We start from the raw sequence: 19,805 nt of genomic DNA on the forward strand, positions 1-19,805 counted from the left end.
TTATGACAAGTTTGTGTTGCGATAGGGTTCTCTTCGCACACATTCATCGAACTTTCTGGGTTAGATGCTTTGCTACTTTTACCCATGCTTTTACCCATGCCTAAACAAGTTTGTGATGTGGCAGGCTGGTCCTCTCCGCACACATTCATCAAAATTGAATGGTTTAGATGTTTATGCTACTCAGGGCTCTTATGCCCTTGAGTCGACATCTCAAGCTCATGTCTGAGACCTCTCGCGTTTTTGTGAGTACACTGCACAACCGTAGGGGTCCGGACAGCCCCAAGTGCGGTGCCGTGGGTATTGCGTTCCCCGTAGTGCTTAGCAGTGCAGCATCGTAGTGAAGCTTTTTGTAAAGGGAACGTCTGGGGTTACATGTGTAACCCTTGTTCCCTGAAAAAAGCGGAACGAAATGCTGCGCTGCTTTGCCGCACTGGGACGTCCCAGGACTGCTCTTCAAAAATGCTCTTCAAAGTATCTGACGACACATGGTTACGTATCCATTTATAGCCTGGTCGCAGGTGCATCTAATGATTACATCAGCCGAGGCTATAAATTCCAGTCAATGTTCATTGACGTGTTGCACAAATTATTCAGCTCGGTTCACAGCTAGGGTTGTTCCCCGTAGCGCTTAGCAGCGCAGCATCTCGTTCCGCTTTTTTCAGGGAACAAGGGTTACACATGTAACCCCAGACGTTTTGAATATTAGAATGTGTCATACCATTCACCAGATGCGCACTGTGTGCGACCCCCTTAAGACTTGATATAAAAAGGTTGGTTAAAAAAACACTACTGAGATTGCGTTTTAATTATGCGTCTTAAGTGTTAGACAGAATTGAAAGGTCATCTAACACTTCATTTTTTTTTAATTGCTTTGACATGGCAAAAGAAGTTAGACTGTGCTTATTTTTTGTCCTGTGAGCTCTGATATAATTTCCAGCCTGAAAGCATGTTAAAGGAATAGTCGTCTCTTCTGCGGAACACTAAATGAAATAATTTGATGAATGGTTGGAGGAATTCAATATAATAGCTCAAAGCATACATTCGCCATGTATCAGAGGTGGGGACAAGTCACACATGTCAAGTCCAAGCAAGTCTCAAGTCTTAACCATCAAGTCTCAAGTCAAGTCTCAAGTCGCAGTTCAGATAAATCAAGCAAGTCAAGTCAAGTCAAGGGTTCACCCTAAGCAAGTCAAGTCCTGATAAGTTTCAAGTAAAGTCAAGTCACACTACTAAAATAAATAGAGGTATATTTTTTCGATACATATTTATTTTTGCACAGAATAGATGAACTTGTATACATATATTATGTATCTTATTTATTATACATTTGCTACATATTAATCATATGCATATCTGTGCTACATTAATATCTGAAAATAAAATAAAATTGTGTTGTTTACAGAAAACGTTCAGACATTAACATTACCTGTAAACATTAAAACAAATTTATTTTCGTATGCACAAACATTCTTTACATTTTTAAAAATAATGTAATTTAAGGAAAATCAATTTGCAAAACCACATTTATCAATCAAATCAAATCAAATCACTTTAATGTCACACTACCATGTACACAAGTGCAACAGTAGGTGAAATTCTTGTGTGCAGTTCCGAGAAACATAGCAGTCATGACAGTGACGAGACATATACCAATTACAATAAACAACATACTTACACAAAACAATTTACAAATCAAATGTACACATACTTACACAACACAATAATTATATACAATGTACAGTAAACAATACACACAATATACAATACACAATATACAATAAGTGGGAGTATATGAAATATATATATATATATATATATATATATATATATATATATATATATATATATATATATATGAAGTAGTATATTGAGGAGAATATGTTGACAGTCCAGTGTGAAATTATAGATGAATAAAGTGCAGTGCTAATTATTGATCGTGATAGATCAAGTGTTCAACAGTCTGACTGCTTGGGGAAAGAAGCTGTCATGTAGTCGGCTGGTGCGGGTCCTTTATGTGACCAAGTGTAAATGGAATCATTTTGATAAATCAGAATCAGCTATCCGATCTGAGAAAAAGCATGAAGTGGCCAGGTGTAACGTTAAACATAGGGTTGCCAACCACAACAGTTTTCTGTAGCCTTGTGCGAACTTATTCAATAGAATTAGACTTCTAGAATGTTCTTTCAAGTGCAAAAAATATATTTTTTTTTAATTTAGTAGTTTTTCTTATCATAGCCAACAAATGTCTTCGGAAACTCCTTTTCCTCGATTTACTGAAGCCTATATGTAAAACGCATTTGCAGCTGCACAGCCGTGTATATATCTATGCTGCATATATCTATGCCGTAATTGGGAAAAGATTTGGTCCTTACCACAAAAATATTTTTTAACGAATAAAGTAAAAGAAGTATCCTTCAAAATAATAAATAAATTTTACCCTGCTAAATATTTTATGATTAAATATAAAAGTAATATTGACACAAGATGCTCATTTTGCCAAGTTCACACTGAAACTGTTTATCATTTATTTTGGTCCTGTTTCTATACTAAACGACTATGGGAGAATATTGAAACTTTTATTAAAGACAATACTCAGCAAGATATATCAGTAACTTTTAAATACATTATTTTTGGATACTTTGATTCTGATCCCATTAAAAAAAACCTGCTTTGTAACTAATTTAATTTTTTTTATTGTCAAATTTTATATCCATAAATGTAAATTCACCAACAACAAACCAATCTTTATTGTTTTTTTGAAAGAGTTTGAAATGTACCTTAACACCATCTCGTCCTCAGTAAATAAGAAGGCGTTAAAAACATTTTTAATTTGTAATGACCTTAATTTATTTAGGCCTGCTATAAGTGATGTATAACATATCTCACCCTCTTGACTTTTTTTTTTTTTTTTTTTTTTTTGTTTGTTGTTTTTGTATCTTCTGTTTTTCATTTATTGTTATTTTCTTCTTTGTTTTAGATGACACTGTACATATTGTTGTTATATTTGTACAGTTTTAATTACAATTTTGTTACAGAAGTGTATATTATGATTGTTATCTTTGTATTGTTTGTATGCATAAATAAAAAAAAATATATATATATATAAAATTCAGGCTACGCCACTGTTATAATCAAATTCCCCAATAAGTTACATCTATTTAGACGTAACAGTATAATGATAATGCCATGGTCACATTTCCAATAAGAAAAAAACATAATATGCCATCAAGGCCAAATTATGACAAACAGAAAAGATTAATTCATAGTAATCGTTATAACGTAGATCTTAGTGAAACTGACTATAAAGAGATTACTTTCTTACCTTTCGTTGTGGTTCTTCTTGATATGTCGAACGAAATTTGACGTTGTGGTTGTCGTGTCGGATATTCGTGCCTTGCATATTTTGCAACTGGCAAATCTTTTTTTATAGGCACGGTCCAGTTCAAAGTCTGTATAGCCAAACGAGACAATTTGTGGAGCTCGACTGTCTGCCATGTTTGGCGCGGTTTGAATTGAGCAGCGTTAAAGGCACAGATGCCGATAGTGATGCTGACATCACAATATATATTTTTTTTAATTAATTGTATTGCTGTTTGTTTATTATAAGTTCAAGTCATTGTCGAGTCTTCCACTTCAAGTCAAGTCAAGTCTCAAGTAAATTGTTCTCAAGTCAAAGTCAAGTCAAGTCATTTTCGTACTTTAATCAAGCAAGTCACAAGTCCTGAAAATTATGACTCGAGTCAGACTCGAGTCAAGTCATGTGACTCGAGTCCCCCACCTCTGCTATGTATGATGAACAGACCATAATTTAGTTGTTATTCACACTCAAATCATAACTTGATAACTTAAAATAATTGGTTTATGCGTGTCACGACCAAACATCATGGCTTTATGATGCAACATCATTGGTTCTTGCAACATGATGTATACGATGAGATGCATGGACTACTTTTATCACACATTTGGGTGCATTATTAAGCATTAAAGTGAGACAAGTTACTGCCATATTATTTAATTCAGTCAAAGGGACATTCAATAAATTATTTATTTTGTTATACCACAGAAGTCATTCTGTAAATGATTACAGAATTATCCTTTTTGGGTAAACTTGTCATTTAAATTGAGAATAGATGGTGCCCCTTAAACACTTTTAAGTAGAAAGCCAGTTATGAAGAAAAGCTTCAGCTTTGAAGACATGTCCATGCATGTACTGTAGATCACAGATCTTTAAAAAGAGACTAAATGTGATGATGTATCTGCTTCTTAACAACATCAGGCAACAATATGTGACCTCTAATTTCAGATAAATGTCTCAATGATTCATGCCACTTTTTTTTTTAACCTCAAGATTGTATTAAATGGACAATGTCTACCTCTGATATTTTCCATAGACCTTAAGGTTTATGTCCAAGTCATATGTAGTGAACGACACACAGAGGCTTCTGAGGAAAAAGCAAAACTCCTGGTGGGACATATACATTACTGAGCATGAGCAAATTTAAATACAAAACACCAGTAGGATGAAACATAACTTGGTTAAAGGTATGTTTATGATGCAAATGTGGAACAGCAGATAAAGGGTTGAAGTATTTTTGTGTTTTCAATGCTCTATATTAGCTGAATCTAATAACTGTGTTAGTGTTATTATTGACTAAAACACATTTGCTGTTTGTAGATGCTTTTTGGTGCATTCCCAGAGCTCATGCTTTACCTTAAAATGCACCACATTATGTGTTACATGATACAATGTGAGCAGAAGTGGCTTCACTTGTGGATACCACAGGAAGTGAAAAGGCCACACATAATAGTAAACAAGGTGAATTAAGGTGACCACAGCAACTGGAGACTAAAAACTTGTTATCTTGAGTCTGCATGGTCTCCTTGAGAATTCTCAGTTTACGGAATGAAGATTACATGGGTGTGTCATGTATCTTAGCCCTCTTTAACCCTTAAATGCATGGGTGTTTCACCAAATATTATTACATACACAGGTCTTTAGAGAACAGGCATGTAAAGTATATCCATCACAAATAGATCTACAAAATGCCCAGATAGAGTCAAATTGTTAAAACATTTTCAAGACAATTAGAAATGAATAGATGTTTATAGGTTGGCATTATATTTTCCATATATCAAAGAGCTGATGCAACAAATATAGAACAGGATTCATTACTTCCACACTGAAATTTCATGAAAAAAAACACATATTGAGCTAACAAATAATGTACACATAAACTACACATATGTATTTTCTCAGGCACTTTTTGAGTCTTAAATAGACGCACAACTTACACAATTTCAGTAGTACACCCAAATGACAATGGTCAAATCAAACTGTTCATGTGTTACACTTGCTATAGTTTATTTCCACATTGCTTCTTAGTCACATATCAATGTCAAATGTAAATCAAGTCAATCACAAAAACAACAGCACCACATTGAGTAAGAAATAGCATGTATAAAATATACGTGTACTCGCATGTGGAATACCTTGTAATTCACCACTGTCACACAGAAAACCAACATGATATAGTTGTCAGTTGTATGAAAATAGTACTCATTTGTCTTGTAATAAACAAAGAAATCTATATCATGTGATAGTAAACATATATATATATATTGTAGATATGAAATAATCAGAAAAAGATATGTAATAATCAGAAATATTTTATTTATGGTTGCGCAAAACAAACAAAAAATGACATTATTACATATCTAGGGTCTTTAAAGGCCCTATATACACTTTTGGTCATATAACATTTTACACTATTCAGAAGATAAAGGTTGAGAAATACTAAAGAGGTGTGGGCATAACTCCAAAAAATGGATGAGGTACAACAGGGGGTGGACTGAAGTCCCGGGTCACTACAGACCCAAAGTATGCATTAAAGGGTTAAATCTACTTTAGCCATCCAACAAAACACACAAGTAAATAGATCAATAGGAGTGAAGGATGGTTTTCTAAAAGGTTCTTGATAAATGGTGTTTCTGTGTCTGGATGTGTGTGCATATAATCTACAGTGAATTTACCATATTTGTGTGCAAATATAATCTACAGTGAATATACCAAATTGGTGGGGTGGATTGAATGTGATTATAAAAAAGAATGCATTTGCTTTCAAGAAAGTCAAGCCACTCGAAAGACACATGAATGTCTGAGGAACGGGTTTGCGGAGCAATTGAGATTTCAGAGTTGTTGGAGTGCCTACAGCCATTTAGTGGCATCTAGAAGTGAATAGCTGGTAATAAAAAACTATCCTATCACATACACATTGCAAACAAAGACAATGTTGACAATGCATGTACATTGTCATCTTACAAACCTTCAAACCTTTTCAATATATCACTGAAGTTAAATAACACATACACATTTTTGTGAATATTCTGTTGATTTACCAGTATGGTTAACCAAACATAGTACGATTGATTAAATAAAGGATTTTTGGAGTTAAGATTAAGTTTATGGACATCTTAAATATAAGAGGATAATATGATTGATAAAATAAAGGATTTTAGGAGTTATGACTAAGTTTATGGACATGGAGTAGGGACTAATATGAACCTCTGTGACCATATGGCAAAATGTTACTTAATAAGCAATCATACAGTATTTCACATATGGAGAAAGCTCTACACCATATTTTGCCTTTTTTATGACTCAAGGACCCCTAGTACTTTACTAGATGAGCAACATAGTCAACACATTTTTAGCAGCTATACAAAATTTATTGTATTGAGGTTAAAGTTGAAGTATTTCATTCTTGCCCTAGTAGTGGCACCAAACAAAAGAAAAGAGCGCAATGATGTCTACTTTTTAATCAGCCTTCACTTCGGACATATTTTTCCCATAAATGTTTTCCATTTTGTAAAACGTTCTTCAAAACAGCGTTCTAAGCACTGAACCAAACCAATCATCTTGGAGATGAATCAAGTCATTTGACTTGAAGCAAAAAATATAAAAAATTAAAAGGGAAAAAACTACAGTATGTACTAAAGGCAAGACATGTACTAATGTCTTTATGAGCCAATTAACTCAACCATTAAAGCACTGCAAATTAAGTAACTGAATCAGAAACAAAGAAACAGTAAAAAGTATCAAATTATAATCAATGATTATTAAGAATAAAATGCCATACATTTGCATAAGTTTATTGAAAATTATTTAAACACTTTTATAAACAAACATACAAGAGACCAACCAAACAACTCAGTTTCAAATCGATATAAATACCCGGAAAATCCCGTCCCCCCCCCCCCCCCACGGCTACTTCATTGGTTCCGCGGGCATGTGCGCCGCTCACAGCCGCCCCCCCCTCGGTTCCTTTCTTCCCGGACATGCATGACGAGTTGTGTAAGCCGTAAAAGGGCACTTTTTACTGCCCGGAACCGGCTTCCTCGCTCCTCCGCTCTCACTACCCTCGACGGTGGAGCGGTCCAAGACCGTTCCACCCTGCATGCCACGGCCCCTTCTGCAACCAACACCAGGCCAAGGGACTTCAAAATTGCACTTGGGTAGTCCTGTTCTTGATGTGCTGCAGGAACTACGCTCACTGACCGATCACGCCCCCGGTGCGCCGGCACTCGAATGGGGGATGGTCACCCCTGTGGTCCAGAAACGCAATCTATGGACTGGACCTGGTCGAAATACGAGAGGTAGACAAAGCACGCTTTCTCGAACGCCTCCCCATCTCCCAGCTCCGTCCATTCGGCGGCACCGTTGACGACTCCGCCCAGCAGTCCTCAGCGGTGAAGAAGCAGACCGAGGCCATTTCACACATCCTGGCCCCCTGTAAACCTGCCGCCATGGGCCATGCCCCGTCTGCTCGCCGAGGGCGTCCTCCTGCGGCTTAAAAAAAAAAATTAAATGTGCTGCTCTGCCTCAACCAAGAGTGGGCCAGCTCTCAGCCCCAGCATCGAGCACCCCGCAGGAAGTGCACACCCCCCATCTCACGGACCACTTCGAGGACCCGGAAGGCTCCCAAGCGCTCCAGAGACGGACGACCCAGAGATCGAGATGTTTGCTCCGGAGTTGGTAAACAGACCACTCCATCCCCCGGTGAAGGGATGGGAAGAGAACCTTCAGTTAAAGGTATTTTTTGAAAGTTTTTCACTAATAGAGCAATTTCCTCTTCCTGGGTCACATGGCCCGCAAATGCCGTTCTCACGGCACTCTGCCGCCACACCTCAACAGTCCCAGCACGCTGAACACAGACCCTCCGCCCTCGGCCCGCCGGTTCTGACGAGTCCAGAGGACGCCGCTACAGGACCTCCTCCTCAGTCACTAACCCGGCCCCTCAATTCTGCCTCAACACCGACCCTTCCTACGGTTCGCGTTCGATGGCCAGGCGTATCAGTACGAAGTCCTCCCCTTTGGCATGTCTCTGTCCCCTCGCATCTTCACGAAAGTCGCAGATGCAGCCCTTGCCCCGCTCCGAGAAGCCGGCATTCGCATACTCAATTGGCTCATTCTGGCCCACTCCTGAGAGTTACTATGCGCTCACAGAGACCAGGTGCTCAGACACCTCAGCCGTTTGGGGCTTCAGGTCAACTGGGAAAAGAGCAAGCTTGCCCCGGTTCAGAGCATTTCTTTTTTCGGCAAGGAGTTAGACTCAGTCTCAATGTCAGCCTGCCTCACCAACGAGCGAACGCAATCAGTGCTAAAATGCCTCGCCGCTTTCAGGCCGGGCACGACGGTCCCTTTAAAACCTTTCCAGAAGCGCCTGTGGCATATGACATCCTCCGCACCGTGTGATCACCACCCCCGCCTGCCGCCAAACTTCAAAACTCTGGACAGACCTCTGCTTTCTGCGGACAGGAGTCCCCTTGCAGCAGGTAACCCAACGCGTCCTGGTCACGACCGACGCCTCCAAATTGGGTCCGGGCGCCGTGTGCAATGGGCACGCAGCCGCGGGTCATTGGAAAGGGGCCCCGCTGCACTGGCACATCAATTGCCTAGAGTTGTTGACGGTTTTCTTTTCCCTGCGGAAGTTTCTCCTGTTAGTTTGAAACAAACATGTCCTAATCAGGTCAGACAGCACCACCGCTGTAGCGTACATAAATCGTCACGGCAGCGTACGCTCCCGCCACATGTCGCGACTCGCCCGTCGTCTCCTCCTTTGGAGCCTCAGGTCGCTGCGTGCCACTCACATCCCCGGCAACCTCAATGTGATAGCGGACGCGCTGTCACAACAATGCTTGCCCAGCAGAAAGTGGAGGCTTCACCCCCAGTCGGTCCAGCTGATTTGGGAATGGTTCGGCAAGGTCCAGGTAGACCCGTTTGCCTCCCGAGAGACCTCCCACTGCCCGCTCTGGTATGCCCGAACAGAGGCTCGGGGCAGACGCACTGACACACAGCTGGTCTGCGGGACTGCGCAAGTACGCAAGTACAGGTGCTGTGCAAGGTCAGGGAGGATGAGGAACAAGTCACACTAGTGGCTCCCTATTGGCCCACTCGGGCTTGGTTCTCGGACCTTTGTACTCCTCGCGACAGCCCCTCCCTGGTGAATTCCCCTGAGGAAAGACCTTCTTTCTCAGGGACAGGGCACGCTCTGGCATCCGCACCCAGACCTTTGGAACCTCCACATCTGGCCCCTGGACGAGACATGGAAGATCTAACTGGTCTACCACCTACCGTCGTAGACACGATCAACCAAGCCAGAGCCCCTTCTACCAGGCATCTTTAGGCCCTGAAGTGGCGCTTGTTCGCAAATTGGTGTTCTTCCCGGGCCGAAGACCCACAGAGGTGCACAGTTAGGTCAAGGCTCTTATTTCTGCAAGAGAGGCTGGAGGGGAGGCTGTTCCCTTCCACCCTAAAGGTGTATGTCGCTGCCAACGCGGCCCACCATGACGCAGTAGACGGCAAGTCTTTGGTTAAGCACGACTTAATCATCAGGTTCCTAAGAGGCGCCCGAAGGTTAATTCCCTCCAGGCCAAGCATGTTCACATCCTGGGATCTCTCAGTGGTCCTCTCAGGCCTTCAGAGACCCCACTTCGAGCCGCTAGAATCAGTTTGACTCAGGGCCCTCTCTCTAAAAGACTGCCCTGCTGATCGCGCTCGCCTCCATCAAGAGGGTTGGGGACCTGCAAGCGTTCTCTGTTAGCGACACTTGCCTGGAGTTCGGTCCGGCAGACACACGTGATCCTAAGACCACGACCGGGCTACATGCCCAAGGATCCTACCATATCCGTCAGAGACCAGGTAGTGAACCTGTAAGCGCTGCCCCGGGAGGAGGCAGACCCAGCCCCTTCGTTGCTGTGTCCGGTACGTGCTTTGCATACCTACTTGGACTGCACGCAGAGCTTTAGATGTTCTGAGCAGCTCTTTGTCTGCTTTGGCGGAGAGCAGAAAGTGAACGCTGTCTCCAAACAAAGGCTTTCCCACTGGGTCATGGATGCCATTTCATTGGCCTATAACACCAGGACACGTCCGCTAACGATCTCTCTCTCCCGCACGATCCTCTGCAGTCGACCTTTAAACTTCACACAATACGGGACCGGGTGTGTATGATCACGACCCGGCCCTCTGCCCTGCCACAGGGTTAAACTTCATTGTTCGTTGGTTCATTTACTTTCTCTATGGGAGTAAAAGTCATACATTTTTTGTACGTTACAACTGTGCAGTTAACTTGTTAATTACTTGACGAGATACCGGGTTGGGCAGTAACTGCTGAGCTCTTGTGTTTCAATCGCCATTTCCATGTCAACAATGACTTCTCTGATTGGTGGCCCACTCTTAAGTATTATGGGTTGTCAACACACTCTCATGACAAAATCGTCAGGGATTTTTTAGTATGGTATCGTGCGACTGCATTCACTACAGCTAATGATATTCACTACAGCCAATGATGTCGCTGGGCATCATTTCCATCTAATTCATGACAATTACTTGCTTCTGTCACACACAACAGCTTCCTATCATGTTTACACATTCTACTGATTGGTTAAGTTTAAATAAGGGGTAAGGGCATAATATTAATAAGCATGTCCTAAACATCTTGTGCGTGAAACACACACACAATTAGACATACAGGAAGTAGCACGTGATTAAGTCGTACGAGTTTATGCGAACAACATTGTACAAGACCATACGAAATAGCCAACATGTAAATTATGACTTTTCATGACATCGGACATGTTGTGTAGTTCTTCACTGGAATTCAACAATTAAATCATTGCAATAATAATAATAATTGCAAAAATAATTACTCGACGTTGTGTCGATTGAAGTGACACAAGGGGTCTTCCTTGGGAGCCTCGCGTACCTCTGAACTTGAGAAAAGGCCAATGAGAAATGCATGTCCCGCCCCCGGACATATGGGAATAAAGGGAAGCGGACGTGCGTCTGTCATTCAGATTTTTTTCTTCGGAGCCGAGCGGTTTTGCAACAGCAAGCTGAAGTTCACCACTGTTACACTCATCTCTGTTGGCAAAAAGCACTGCTGTTGGATCTTTCGGCGTGTTTCCAGCTGGCGTTCTCTCTCTCTGCACGCTGAAAGAGCAATACACTGACGCATTTCAGGATGCATCTTTTTGAAGATGCCCTTCTGCCTCTGTTTAGTTCTTGGATGCGGTCGATATCTCTCCAAGACCGACGGCCACAGACGCTGCCTCATGTGCCTGGGCAGCGACCACACTGAGGCAGCATTTGTGGATGGTTCATGCACTCACTGCGAGAACATGACCATGGCAGCGGTGTGATCGCAGCTCTCCTTCCAGAAGGTGAATGCCACTTTAGCCGCCCCCAGCGTCACTCCTTCCCACGGGATTTAGGACGACCCAGCTGAAGATGAGGGCGATTTCTGAATGACGACGGGCTCGGTTTTGCTGGGTAAATCCCCACGAACCACCCGCCCCCCGGCACGCTCGCTTGTTTCCGTCCGAGCTCGGGATGAGTGCGATTCGCCTTGCGGCCAGCCGGCATTCTCCCTTGAGCCCACGGAATTGGATGATGACATCGCCACTGCATCGGAGAGCGTCCAGGTGTCTGATGCAGAGGACTCGAATGGGCTGCCGCCTTCGGGCCAGCCCGGCCAGTCTGAGACTGATGTGCAGATGGCCAACATGCTTGCCCGGGCTGCCGTGAGCGTGGGCTTGGACTGGAACCCTCTGTCCTCCCCACAGCCTTCACGGCTCGAAGACTGGTACCTCGGCTCAGGGCACCGCTCCCAGACAGAGTGGTTGCGATCCACCTGTGTCCAGAGAACGGGACCACCCGGTACTCCCCACCAGAGCCTGTAGGATGATGTAATCACTGGCCTTGAAAGCCTACAGTGGCACCAGACAGGCCGCCTACACCCTGCATGCCATGGCTGTCCTGCAGTTCCACCAAGCCAAGGCACTTAAAGATCTGCATCTGGGTAGTCACGACTCAGATGTGCTGCAGAAACTGGGCTCTGCCACCGACCTCGCTCTCAGAGCCACGAAGGTCACAGCGCAGGCACTCGGGCGGGCGATGGCCACCCTCGTGGTCTTGGAGCGCCACCTCTGGCTGAACATGGTCGAGATGCGCAACATTGACAAGGCACGCTTTCTCAACGCCCCATCTCCCAGCTTGTCCTCTTTGGCGGCACCGTTGACGATTTCGCCCAGCAGTTTTTGGTAGTGAAAAGGCAGACGGGGACGATTTCTCACATCATGCCGTCTCGTCGCCAAACCTGCGCACCCTGCACCCCACCTGCCCGCCAAGGGTGTCCCCCTGAGGTCAAACAAAAGGCAGCTCTGCCTCAACCCGGGCCCAGCTCTCAGCCCCAGCGTTGAGCACATCACATGTCTCGCATGCCCCCTATCTCCAGAACCCCTTCCAGGACCAGGAAAGCTCCTAAGCGCTCCTGAGACGGACGACCCAGGCAGTCAGACGTTCGCTCCGGAGATGGTACCAAGACCACTCCGTCCCCCGGTGGAGGGTCGGGAAGAGAATCCTTGTTGCCTTATTTTCCTTTTGCCGCACCGCCTTCAGGCTGCGGTACCCACATTCTCAATAAAAGAGCAATTTTCCCGGATGCAGTCACCTCGTCTCCAGACCCACGACTGCTCATCCCCGGCAGGCCAGCGCTGATGAGTTCCAAAGACGCCTTTCCAGGACCTCTTCCTCAGTCTCTAACGCACCCCCTGCCGGGTAAGTGCTTTGAGTCTTTTCTCAGCACCCAAGCCTCAGGACACTCTTCTGCCTCCTGAGGCACTATTACTTGCTCCCCCCCCCGCCGCAAAGCCCCACCCGGTATGTCAAAAGCGATTGTCCCTCTAGTGCCACTCTCGGCCAGTCACACAATGTAATTGACATCGTTCACAGTAATCCGTGGAAGATCTTGCAAACAGCGAGTGTAAAAAGTCATGTTGACAGCAATCATTGAAACGGTAGACAAAGATCGCTTCTGGTGCTGCACCGGAAGTTGCAGTGGCCACTGAGGCTAAAAGCGGTAGACTGTCCATAGAGTCTATTGACCTTGTTGTACCTTTGACAACACATCCCATATACATTTGTAAAGAAGAAATTGAAAAAAAGCTTTGGTCCAAGTTTTGGTCTCAGTACTGTTATTGTTAGGGTTAGTTTTAGGGTTCGGTTATGAGTATATAAATATATTAAGTACTAAAATGTTTCCAAAAATCAGATGCACTGTGCATTTCTCATCACATCCATTTAAAGAAGTGAAGGAAAATATGACGTGCTATGCCTTTAATATAACATCCGTTCAAAGTGCAGCACTCGAAGTGAGCTGATAAGCACTGGTATCCTGTCCTGCCAATAATGTGAAAAACTTCACAGTATGTAGTTTTGCATACCGGCAATGTCCTTTTTTGGAAAGGTTTAAATTTGGGGAAATTAACTTACAAGTGGCTTACTTATATTTGTCTCTGCAAATTAAACTGGGATATGAAAAATTATTTTAACATCGAAAAAAATCACTTAAATCCAAATCATAATTGTGTGAAAAATAAAAATTTCTAACAATGTAAAGCAGAAGTTCCATAATAACTGACACAATAAAAAAAAATTGGGCACAGTGACAATACTCAATGCTTACTGTTCAAAAGACACAATATATATACACTGCTTCAAATTTCAGTGGACCACATAAATTAAATGAGGTTACAACTAAACATAATTACATCTGTTATATGTCAAGTAGAATACTCATTATTTAGAGAAGATAAATACATAATGTAAACACACACACACACACACACACACACACACAGACAATATGTTAATCTGATGTTTTGTCACTGTTTTTTAATTCATCTCTCTACTCACTATTGTCTCTTTAATCTCTTTAAAATCATAGGTACAGTAATAAAGTACAACATTGTGTTAATGACAGTTAGCTGATGTGTTTGGGCATTGTTATCAGTAAGCATGCACAATATTTACTGAGCTGCTTAAAAAATCTTGACTTGCCTCTGAACTGTTCAGCCGGACTGTCAGTCACTCTTTTGTGCTCTGTATTCCTTCTTAGTATCTTCTTAGTATCTTCCAACTTGCCCAAGAAAAAAAATAATCCTGGCACTCGAGCCTTCACTGATTTAGACATGCACTACTATGAGCCATCACTATGACAATGTCTTTGGCACTCTGCAGTGAGTCGGAGGGACACACTTGCCTCTGTGGTGCTTGGGTGGACCCGAAAATGGTTTTGCATAGGCTGGATAGCTATGATAAATTGATGCTGAAAGGTCTTGCTCAGAATAATATAGAGGAAAGGGTTGATGCAGCTGTTAGCATAGCCCATGCTAATGGCAATGTGATAGACATAATAAAACGAGGCAGTGGGTTTCTGTATTCCCAGATGGACAAGCTGGAGGATGTAGTATGGAGCCCAACAGATGAAGAAGGCCAAACAGATGGCCACAGCCATGCGGGTCACGCTCTTATTGCGTACCTGTTGGTTCCTCGGGGGTAGAGGAGCCACCGTGGTGGACATGTGCTTTAAGATTTTGAAAAACACTACACAGATAACCATGAGTGGAAGTGCAAACGCTAACACAAACTGATAGATTGTGAACCAGCATATACTGGTGGATGGATTTGGTAGCAGGAGAGCACATCCTACCCTACCGTTGTGAAGAGGCATGAGGCCAGTGTACATTAGGACAGGGGTGATGGAGAGAAGAGAGAGAATCCACACCATCCCCACCATAGTGCCAGCAACACATGGTGTGCGGACATGGTTGAAGCGGAAGGGATGGACGGTGGCCACATAACGGTCCAGTGTCATAGCTGTAAGGATGTAGGTGCTCACTGTCTGGCTGTTTGAATCTAAAGCAGAGATGACTTTGCACACGGTAGCCCCAAAACACCATGATCCATTGCCCAGGAGCTGATGGATGAGAAAAGGCATGCCCAGGAGGAAGAGCAAATCCACAATAGAGAGATTAAATATAAAAATGTCAGGTACTGTCTTTTTAGCCTGGCATTTGGTCTTTTTAATGATAGTGTAGATGACAACAGAGTTTCCAGTGATGCCCAAGACGCATATGGTCCCAAAAACACTGAGCAAGATGGCATTTCCATACTGATCCCTCATGGTCACTAAGCACACAATGAAAGCTCATAAAAATAAGATCTGATATATGTATATTTACATCAAGGTATATTTATTAAGGTCAATATATACATAGAAAAATTATTATCTAATATGTTTCACAACTAATAAAAATACTAACAATTATTACAAACATTATAATAATATTAATATGATATTTATGTATAGTAATAATACTAATAATAATAATTAGTATGATCATTGTTGTTGTTGTTGTTACAAAAATAAAACAATTATAAAAAAAATGGTCTTGTTTTGTTGTTATTATTATTAGTAGCAGTAGTAGTAGTAGTAGTAGTATTAGTAATAGTAGTAGTAGTAGTAGTAGTAGAAAAAAAGCATAAAATATCAGTCCTGTTTCGTAGCTGTAACGCTGAGAAACACAGTGAATTTGCTATCCATCGAATTGTATTTGATTCTTGGCTATATCTGCCTACCTTGTATATGTTCCGACGAGTTAAACAAAGGCACAGATGAGTATTTGGAGTCTTCCGAAATATCCATGAAGAAAATTGTGACAGAAACAGCTCTGTAGATTACAGTAGATCGAACAAAACAGTTATAAACTGTTAGTCTGGCACTGAAATTCACACATAAATCAGCGTCTCACACTTCTTATCTAGTGCTACTCATCCAGTAAACATGACATAGCTATGCGTAATGAGCAAATGCAAAACGGAAAAGGGCTTTACAAATGTACTTCAAGACGAAAACACGGAAAACTTGTTTGAATCGCTTGAGACTACTTGAGGCGAAGAGCAGGCAGCATCCACAGCAAAGTGTCTGGAGTATCTACAGAGATGAACACAAACTAACTGTCCTTGGACAACAGATGACACCTCCTGTTATAAATGGATTCTGCGCCTCTTTCCACCAGTGCATCACTATGGCGTGTGCCATTTGCAGTGTTCATATTTAGTTAAATGTTTGCAGTTGTTCAAAAAGTGCTGCAAGGTTTGTACGTCTTTGTGTGTCCTAACCACTGCAGCAAACTAACAATTGAAACTGTACTGCATTTAAGCTTTGTTGTTTGTGATCATTTGTCTGTTTCCGCAGTAGCTATAGCTCACTTTGAGAACTGCCACGAGACAGACTAGCAATAGTGCAAACTCTAATTTTAATAGAAATAACTTATTTACATATAGGCCGAGATTAAATATATTGCTTTATATTTAAAATGTAGGTTTACATTTAGATTTAATTGGTTGCTTATTAAAAAAATATATAATATTATCCCTAAACGTATTGAAAAATTCTGACCAAGACAATATTCATAATATTTTTTTAGCAGGTCTTTGTATTTTAATGTTTTATTATTTAAATATAACTACCTTTTAATTATTTTAAGTACTCTTGAGGCTCCAAACGTATGCTAAGGGTCCCGGTGTCTTGGTAGAGAACCACTACATTATTCCAATGTTCCTGCGATAGCTCTGAAAATGTATAATCAATCAGCATTACTCTTGTATACATTTGTATTCTCCTTCTTTTTTAACGTTGTTTATTTTTATTTATATATTTTACTTCTGTAAATGTTAATAATTGTCCTAAAAATGTTTGTGCATAAATAAAAAAGGCTGAGAGTGCAGCCAGTCAAGTATTATGCAGTATTTTCTGCCTTTAGCCACTAGATGTCGCTCCGCTCATGTGTGCGTACTGCTGAATTGTACTGACGGAGAGTGGAACGACCACATCTCTCCTGTTTCATTCCAATCTCTATTACAGTTTTCAACGTGAGATGAGAAGGTTTAGATGACAAGAAACGCATCGTAGAATAGCATCTCTGAGTCCTCTGTCGATTTGTGTAGTTGCACTTTATCTGTTCTCTGTACGAAGTTTTCGTTTGGACCTTTCCCATTTTTGCGGAGGAAGCGGAAATTAACAGTCCTCCCAGAGCTGCTTCGAAGTCGGAAAAATGAATTGAAACAGGGCAAAAGAGAGACAGGCGTGTAACATTTTACAGTTGTAAAAATGCCAAATTTGGAAATCATTTAATAATAAGCATTTATTTTATTTTTTGCTGTGTAAAGAGGATTGGAGACAGGTTATCTGTGGGTAAGTGTTTGCATTATCTAATCAGCAGATGGAAAGATACATGTAAGAAGAAGAAAAATAACTGCTTGACTCGTTTTAGTTGGACTATCGAGCGGGTTGTTGGATATAAAATAATTTAGCTGTCGAGAAAAAGGAGATAAATCTGTGGCGAAAGGAGAACATTTCTGTTCTGGGTTTGTTGGTGAGTGATCCTTTAGGCTTAAAAGTTTAGAAAACAAAGGATCCGACCATCACAACATATTCTTCATCAAATGAATCCGTTCCTTTAACGCTAAATATTTAGGCTATAGTTAGTATTACATCAATACCCCATCTACACTGCAAACGAGTGAAGTATCAAACTACAACGGTCCTTTTCTACTACAATAGAGATTGCTAAGACATGTGACCAAATGGGCGGCAACGTCATCAGAACGCAAAGGATTATGGGTATGTTTGGCCCGTTTACATGGGCTGGCATCGCATAGCAGGCTGTTCTGGCATGAAAATAATAAAAAATTAGCATGAAAAACAGAATATAATCCTACAAAATGCAGCGGTCTAAAGAAAACATTGTCGGACCATACCGCCTAAAACTAAATCCTAATGCAAAGACGAGGTATGACGAGAAAATAAAGGGAATCAAAGGACTGGATCCTTACGAGCATAGTGACTGGTCAGGGGACATCAACCTGTTGCCCAACTTCCAGCACCCATATATATATACCCACAGACATGTGCATGTATGCACTAACACTTAATATCATGTAGTCGTGTATATATACACACGACTACATGATATAAAGTGTTAGTGCATACATGCACATGTCTGTGACTTATCACCCACAACCTACCTGATACAATTCCAGTTATCTTTTCTATGGTCTGTTTATAATGTAAATGTATTCATCTAAATTTATTTACATGTTACGTAAAGAAACTGAAATTAAGTTGGTTGTTACTACTATTTAAGTTATGTAATTGTGTTTGCAACCAAATAACACTGATTTTGCACAATTTTTCCTTAATACAGACAAAGGAGGCAGAATTTCATTCAGTCTTTGTGTATTTTATTTACAGAGATGAATAAAAATCATTACATGTGAGAAGTGACATTACAAAATCTTTTGAAAAAAAAAAACATATTTACATATTAGATGTGAGCATGGTGTATAATTCTAACACGACGGCTTCACAACAATACTTGGACACATATTGGTCAAAGCACAGCACTCCCAAACCAAAATTATATCCAGCTAAGTCTTATCCTCCACCTCTCAAGGCACCCCAAATCCCAGACGTATTGTGTCATTTAATATGTTAAACTTAGAGCGCGTACACCCGATCACTCGCTCCACGTGGATCCTGACATGAGCTAACTTCCTGGTCTGTGGCCCCTGGTGAAGGCAGGTATTTTCAGTGTAGCACCCACAAGGGCAACACTTTCATTAATATCAGTGCCCGGCGATGGGGGTGGATTCACGGGACCTTCCATCTCAGTTGCAGGTGTAGTGTTGTCTGACAGTAACAATAAAAATAAATTGTGTCATATCACAACCTTTAATCCAAAGTAATCCAGATTAGATATACACAGGGGGCAACATATATTGTATTATTTTACTATTTACCTGGGTATAAAGGTGCTGCATTATCCAACTCAGCCTCAGGACCAGTGTGGTCAGTGCCTGGCGATGGGGGTTGATTCATGTGAGCTTCCAACTCAGCCTCAGGACCAGTGTGGTCAGTGCCTGGCGATGGGGGTTGATTCATGTGAGCTTCCAACTCAGCCTCAGGACCAGTGTGGTCAGTGCCTGGCGATGGGGGTTGATTCATGTGAGCTTCCAACTCAGCCTCAGGACCAGTGTAGTCAGTGCCTGGCGATGCTGTTGTTGTGACCTCGTCGCTCTTCTCCTAAACCGCTTGAACCGGTCTGTGTTCGTAGCTTTGACCTCAGTATGGCCGAGGTACAGAGAAGGGGCCCAGTCAGGATCACACTCCAACATTTCATAGGCAGGTTTGCCTGCAAACAGTCACCAAATAAATTGCTATGTAGCCTAGATGTACAACATTTTCTAGCGATTTCATGCTAGTTAACAGTTAACATTGGCCTAACGTCAAATCTAATGGTCTGGTTAAATCAAACAAAACACGCTGGTTATTTGCCCACAACATAACATTTACAGAGAGTAATTGTAACTTACCTTTGTGAAAATGCTTTGAACACGTGTGTGT

The 19,805-nt window shown here is 41.8% G+C and overlaps 2 protein-coding genes across 2 annotated transcripts in view; one reads left to right on the forward strand and one right to left on the reverse strand.

The window, feature by feature from the left end:
- Positions 1 to 14,534: 14,534 nt before the first annotated feature.
- mchr1a (melanin-concentrating hormone receptor 1a) lies at positions 14,535 to 16,043 on the reverse strand. The gene is made up of 2 exons (XM_052129558.1): positions 15,977 to 16,043; positions 14,535 to 15,526 (listed from the first exon to the last, which is right to left on the reverse strand). The coding sequence occupies exons 1-2, from the start codon at positions 16,041 to 16,043 to the stop codon at positions 14,535 to 14,537; spliced, it is 1,059 nt and encodes a 352-aa protein (XP_051985518.1).
- Positions 16,044 to 17,291: 1,248 nt separating this feature from the next.
- The window catches only part of LOC127646996 (growth factor receptor-bound protein 2-like), a 54,153-nt gene continuing 51,639 nt past the window's right edge, over positions 17,292 to 19,805 (forward strand). Inside the window, exon 1 of the mRNA XM_052131034.1 lies at positions 17,292 to 17,594. The gene's annotated coding sequence lies outside the window, so the exon portion shown is untranslated. The remainder of the gene's footprint in view (positions 17,595 to 19,805) is intronic.

This window comes from Xyrauchen texanus, chromosome 7 (genome assembly GCF_025860055.1).
Source record: "Xyrauchen texanus isolate HMW12.3.18 chromosome 7, RBS_HiC_50CHRs, whole genome shotgun sequence".
Classification (NCBI taxonomy): Eukaryota; Metazoa; Chordata; class Actinopteri; order Cypriniformes; family Catostomidae; genus Xyrauchen; species Xyrauchen texanus.

Bases quoted from the DNA above. Each gene is read 5' to 3' on its own strand.
- mchr1a (XM_052129558.1), bottom strand. From the start codon at position 16,043: ATGGATATTTCGGAAGACTCCAAATACTCATCTGTGCCTTTGTTTAAC. The intron at 15,527-15,976 runs GTAGGCAGATAT...TTGTGTGCTTAG, and splicing joins CTCGTCGGAACATATACAAG to TGACCATGAGGGATCAGTAT.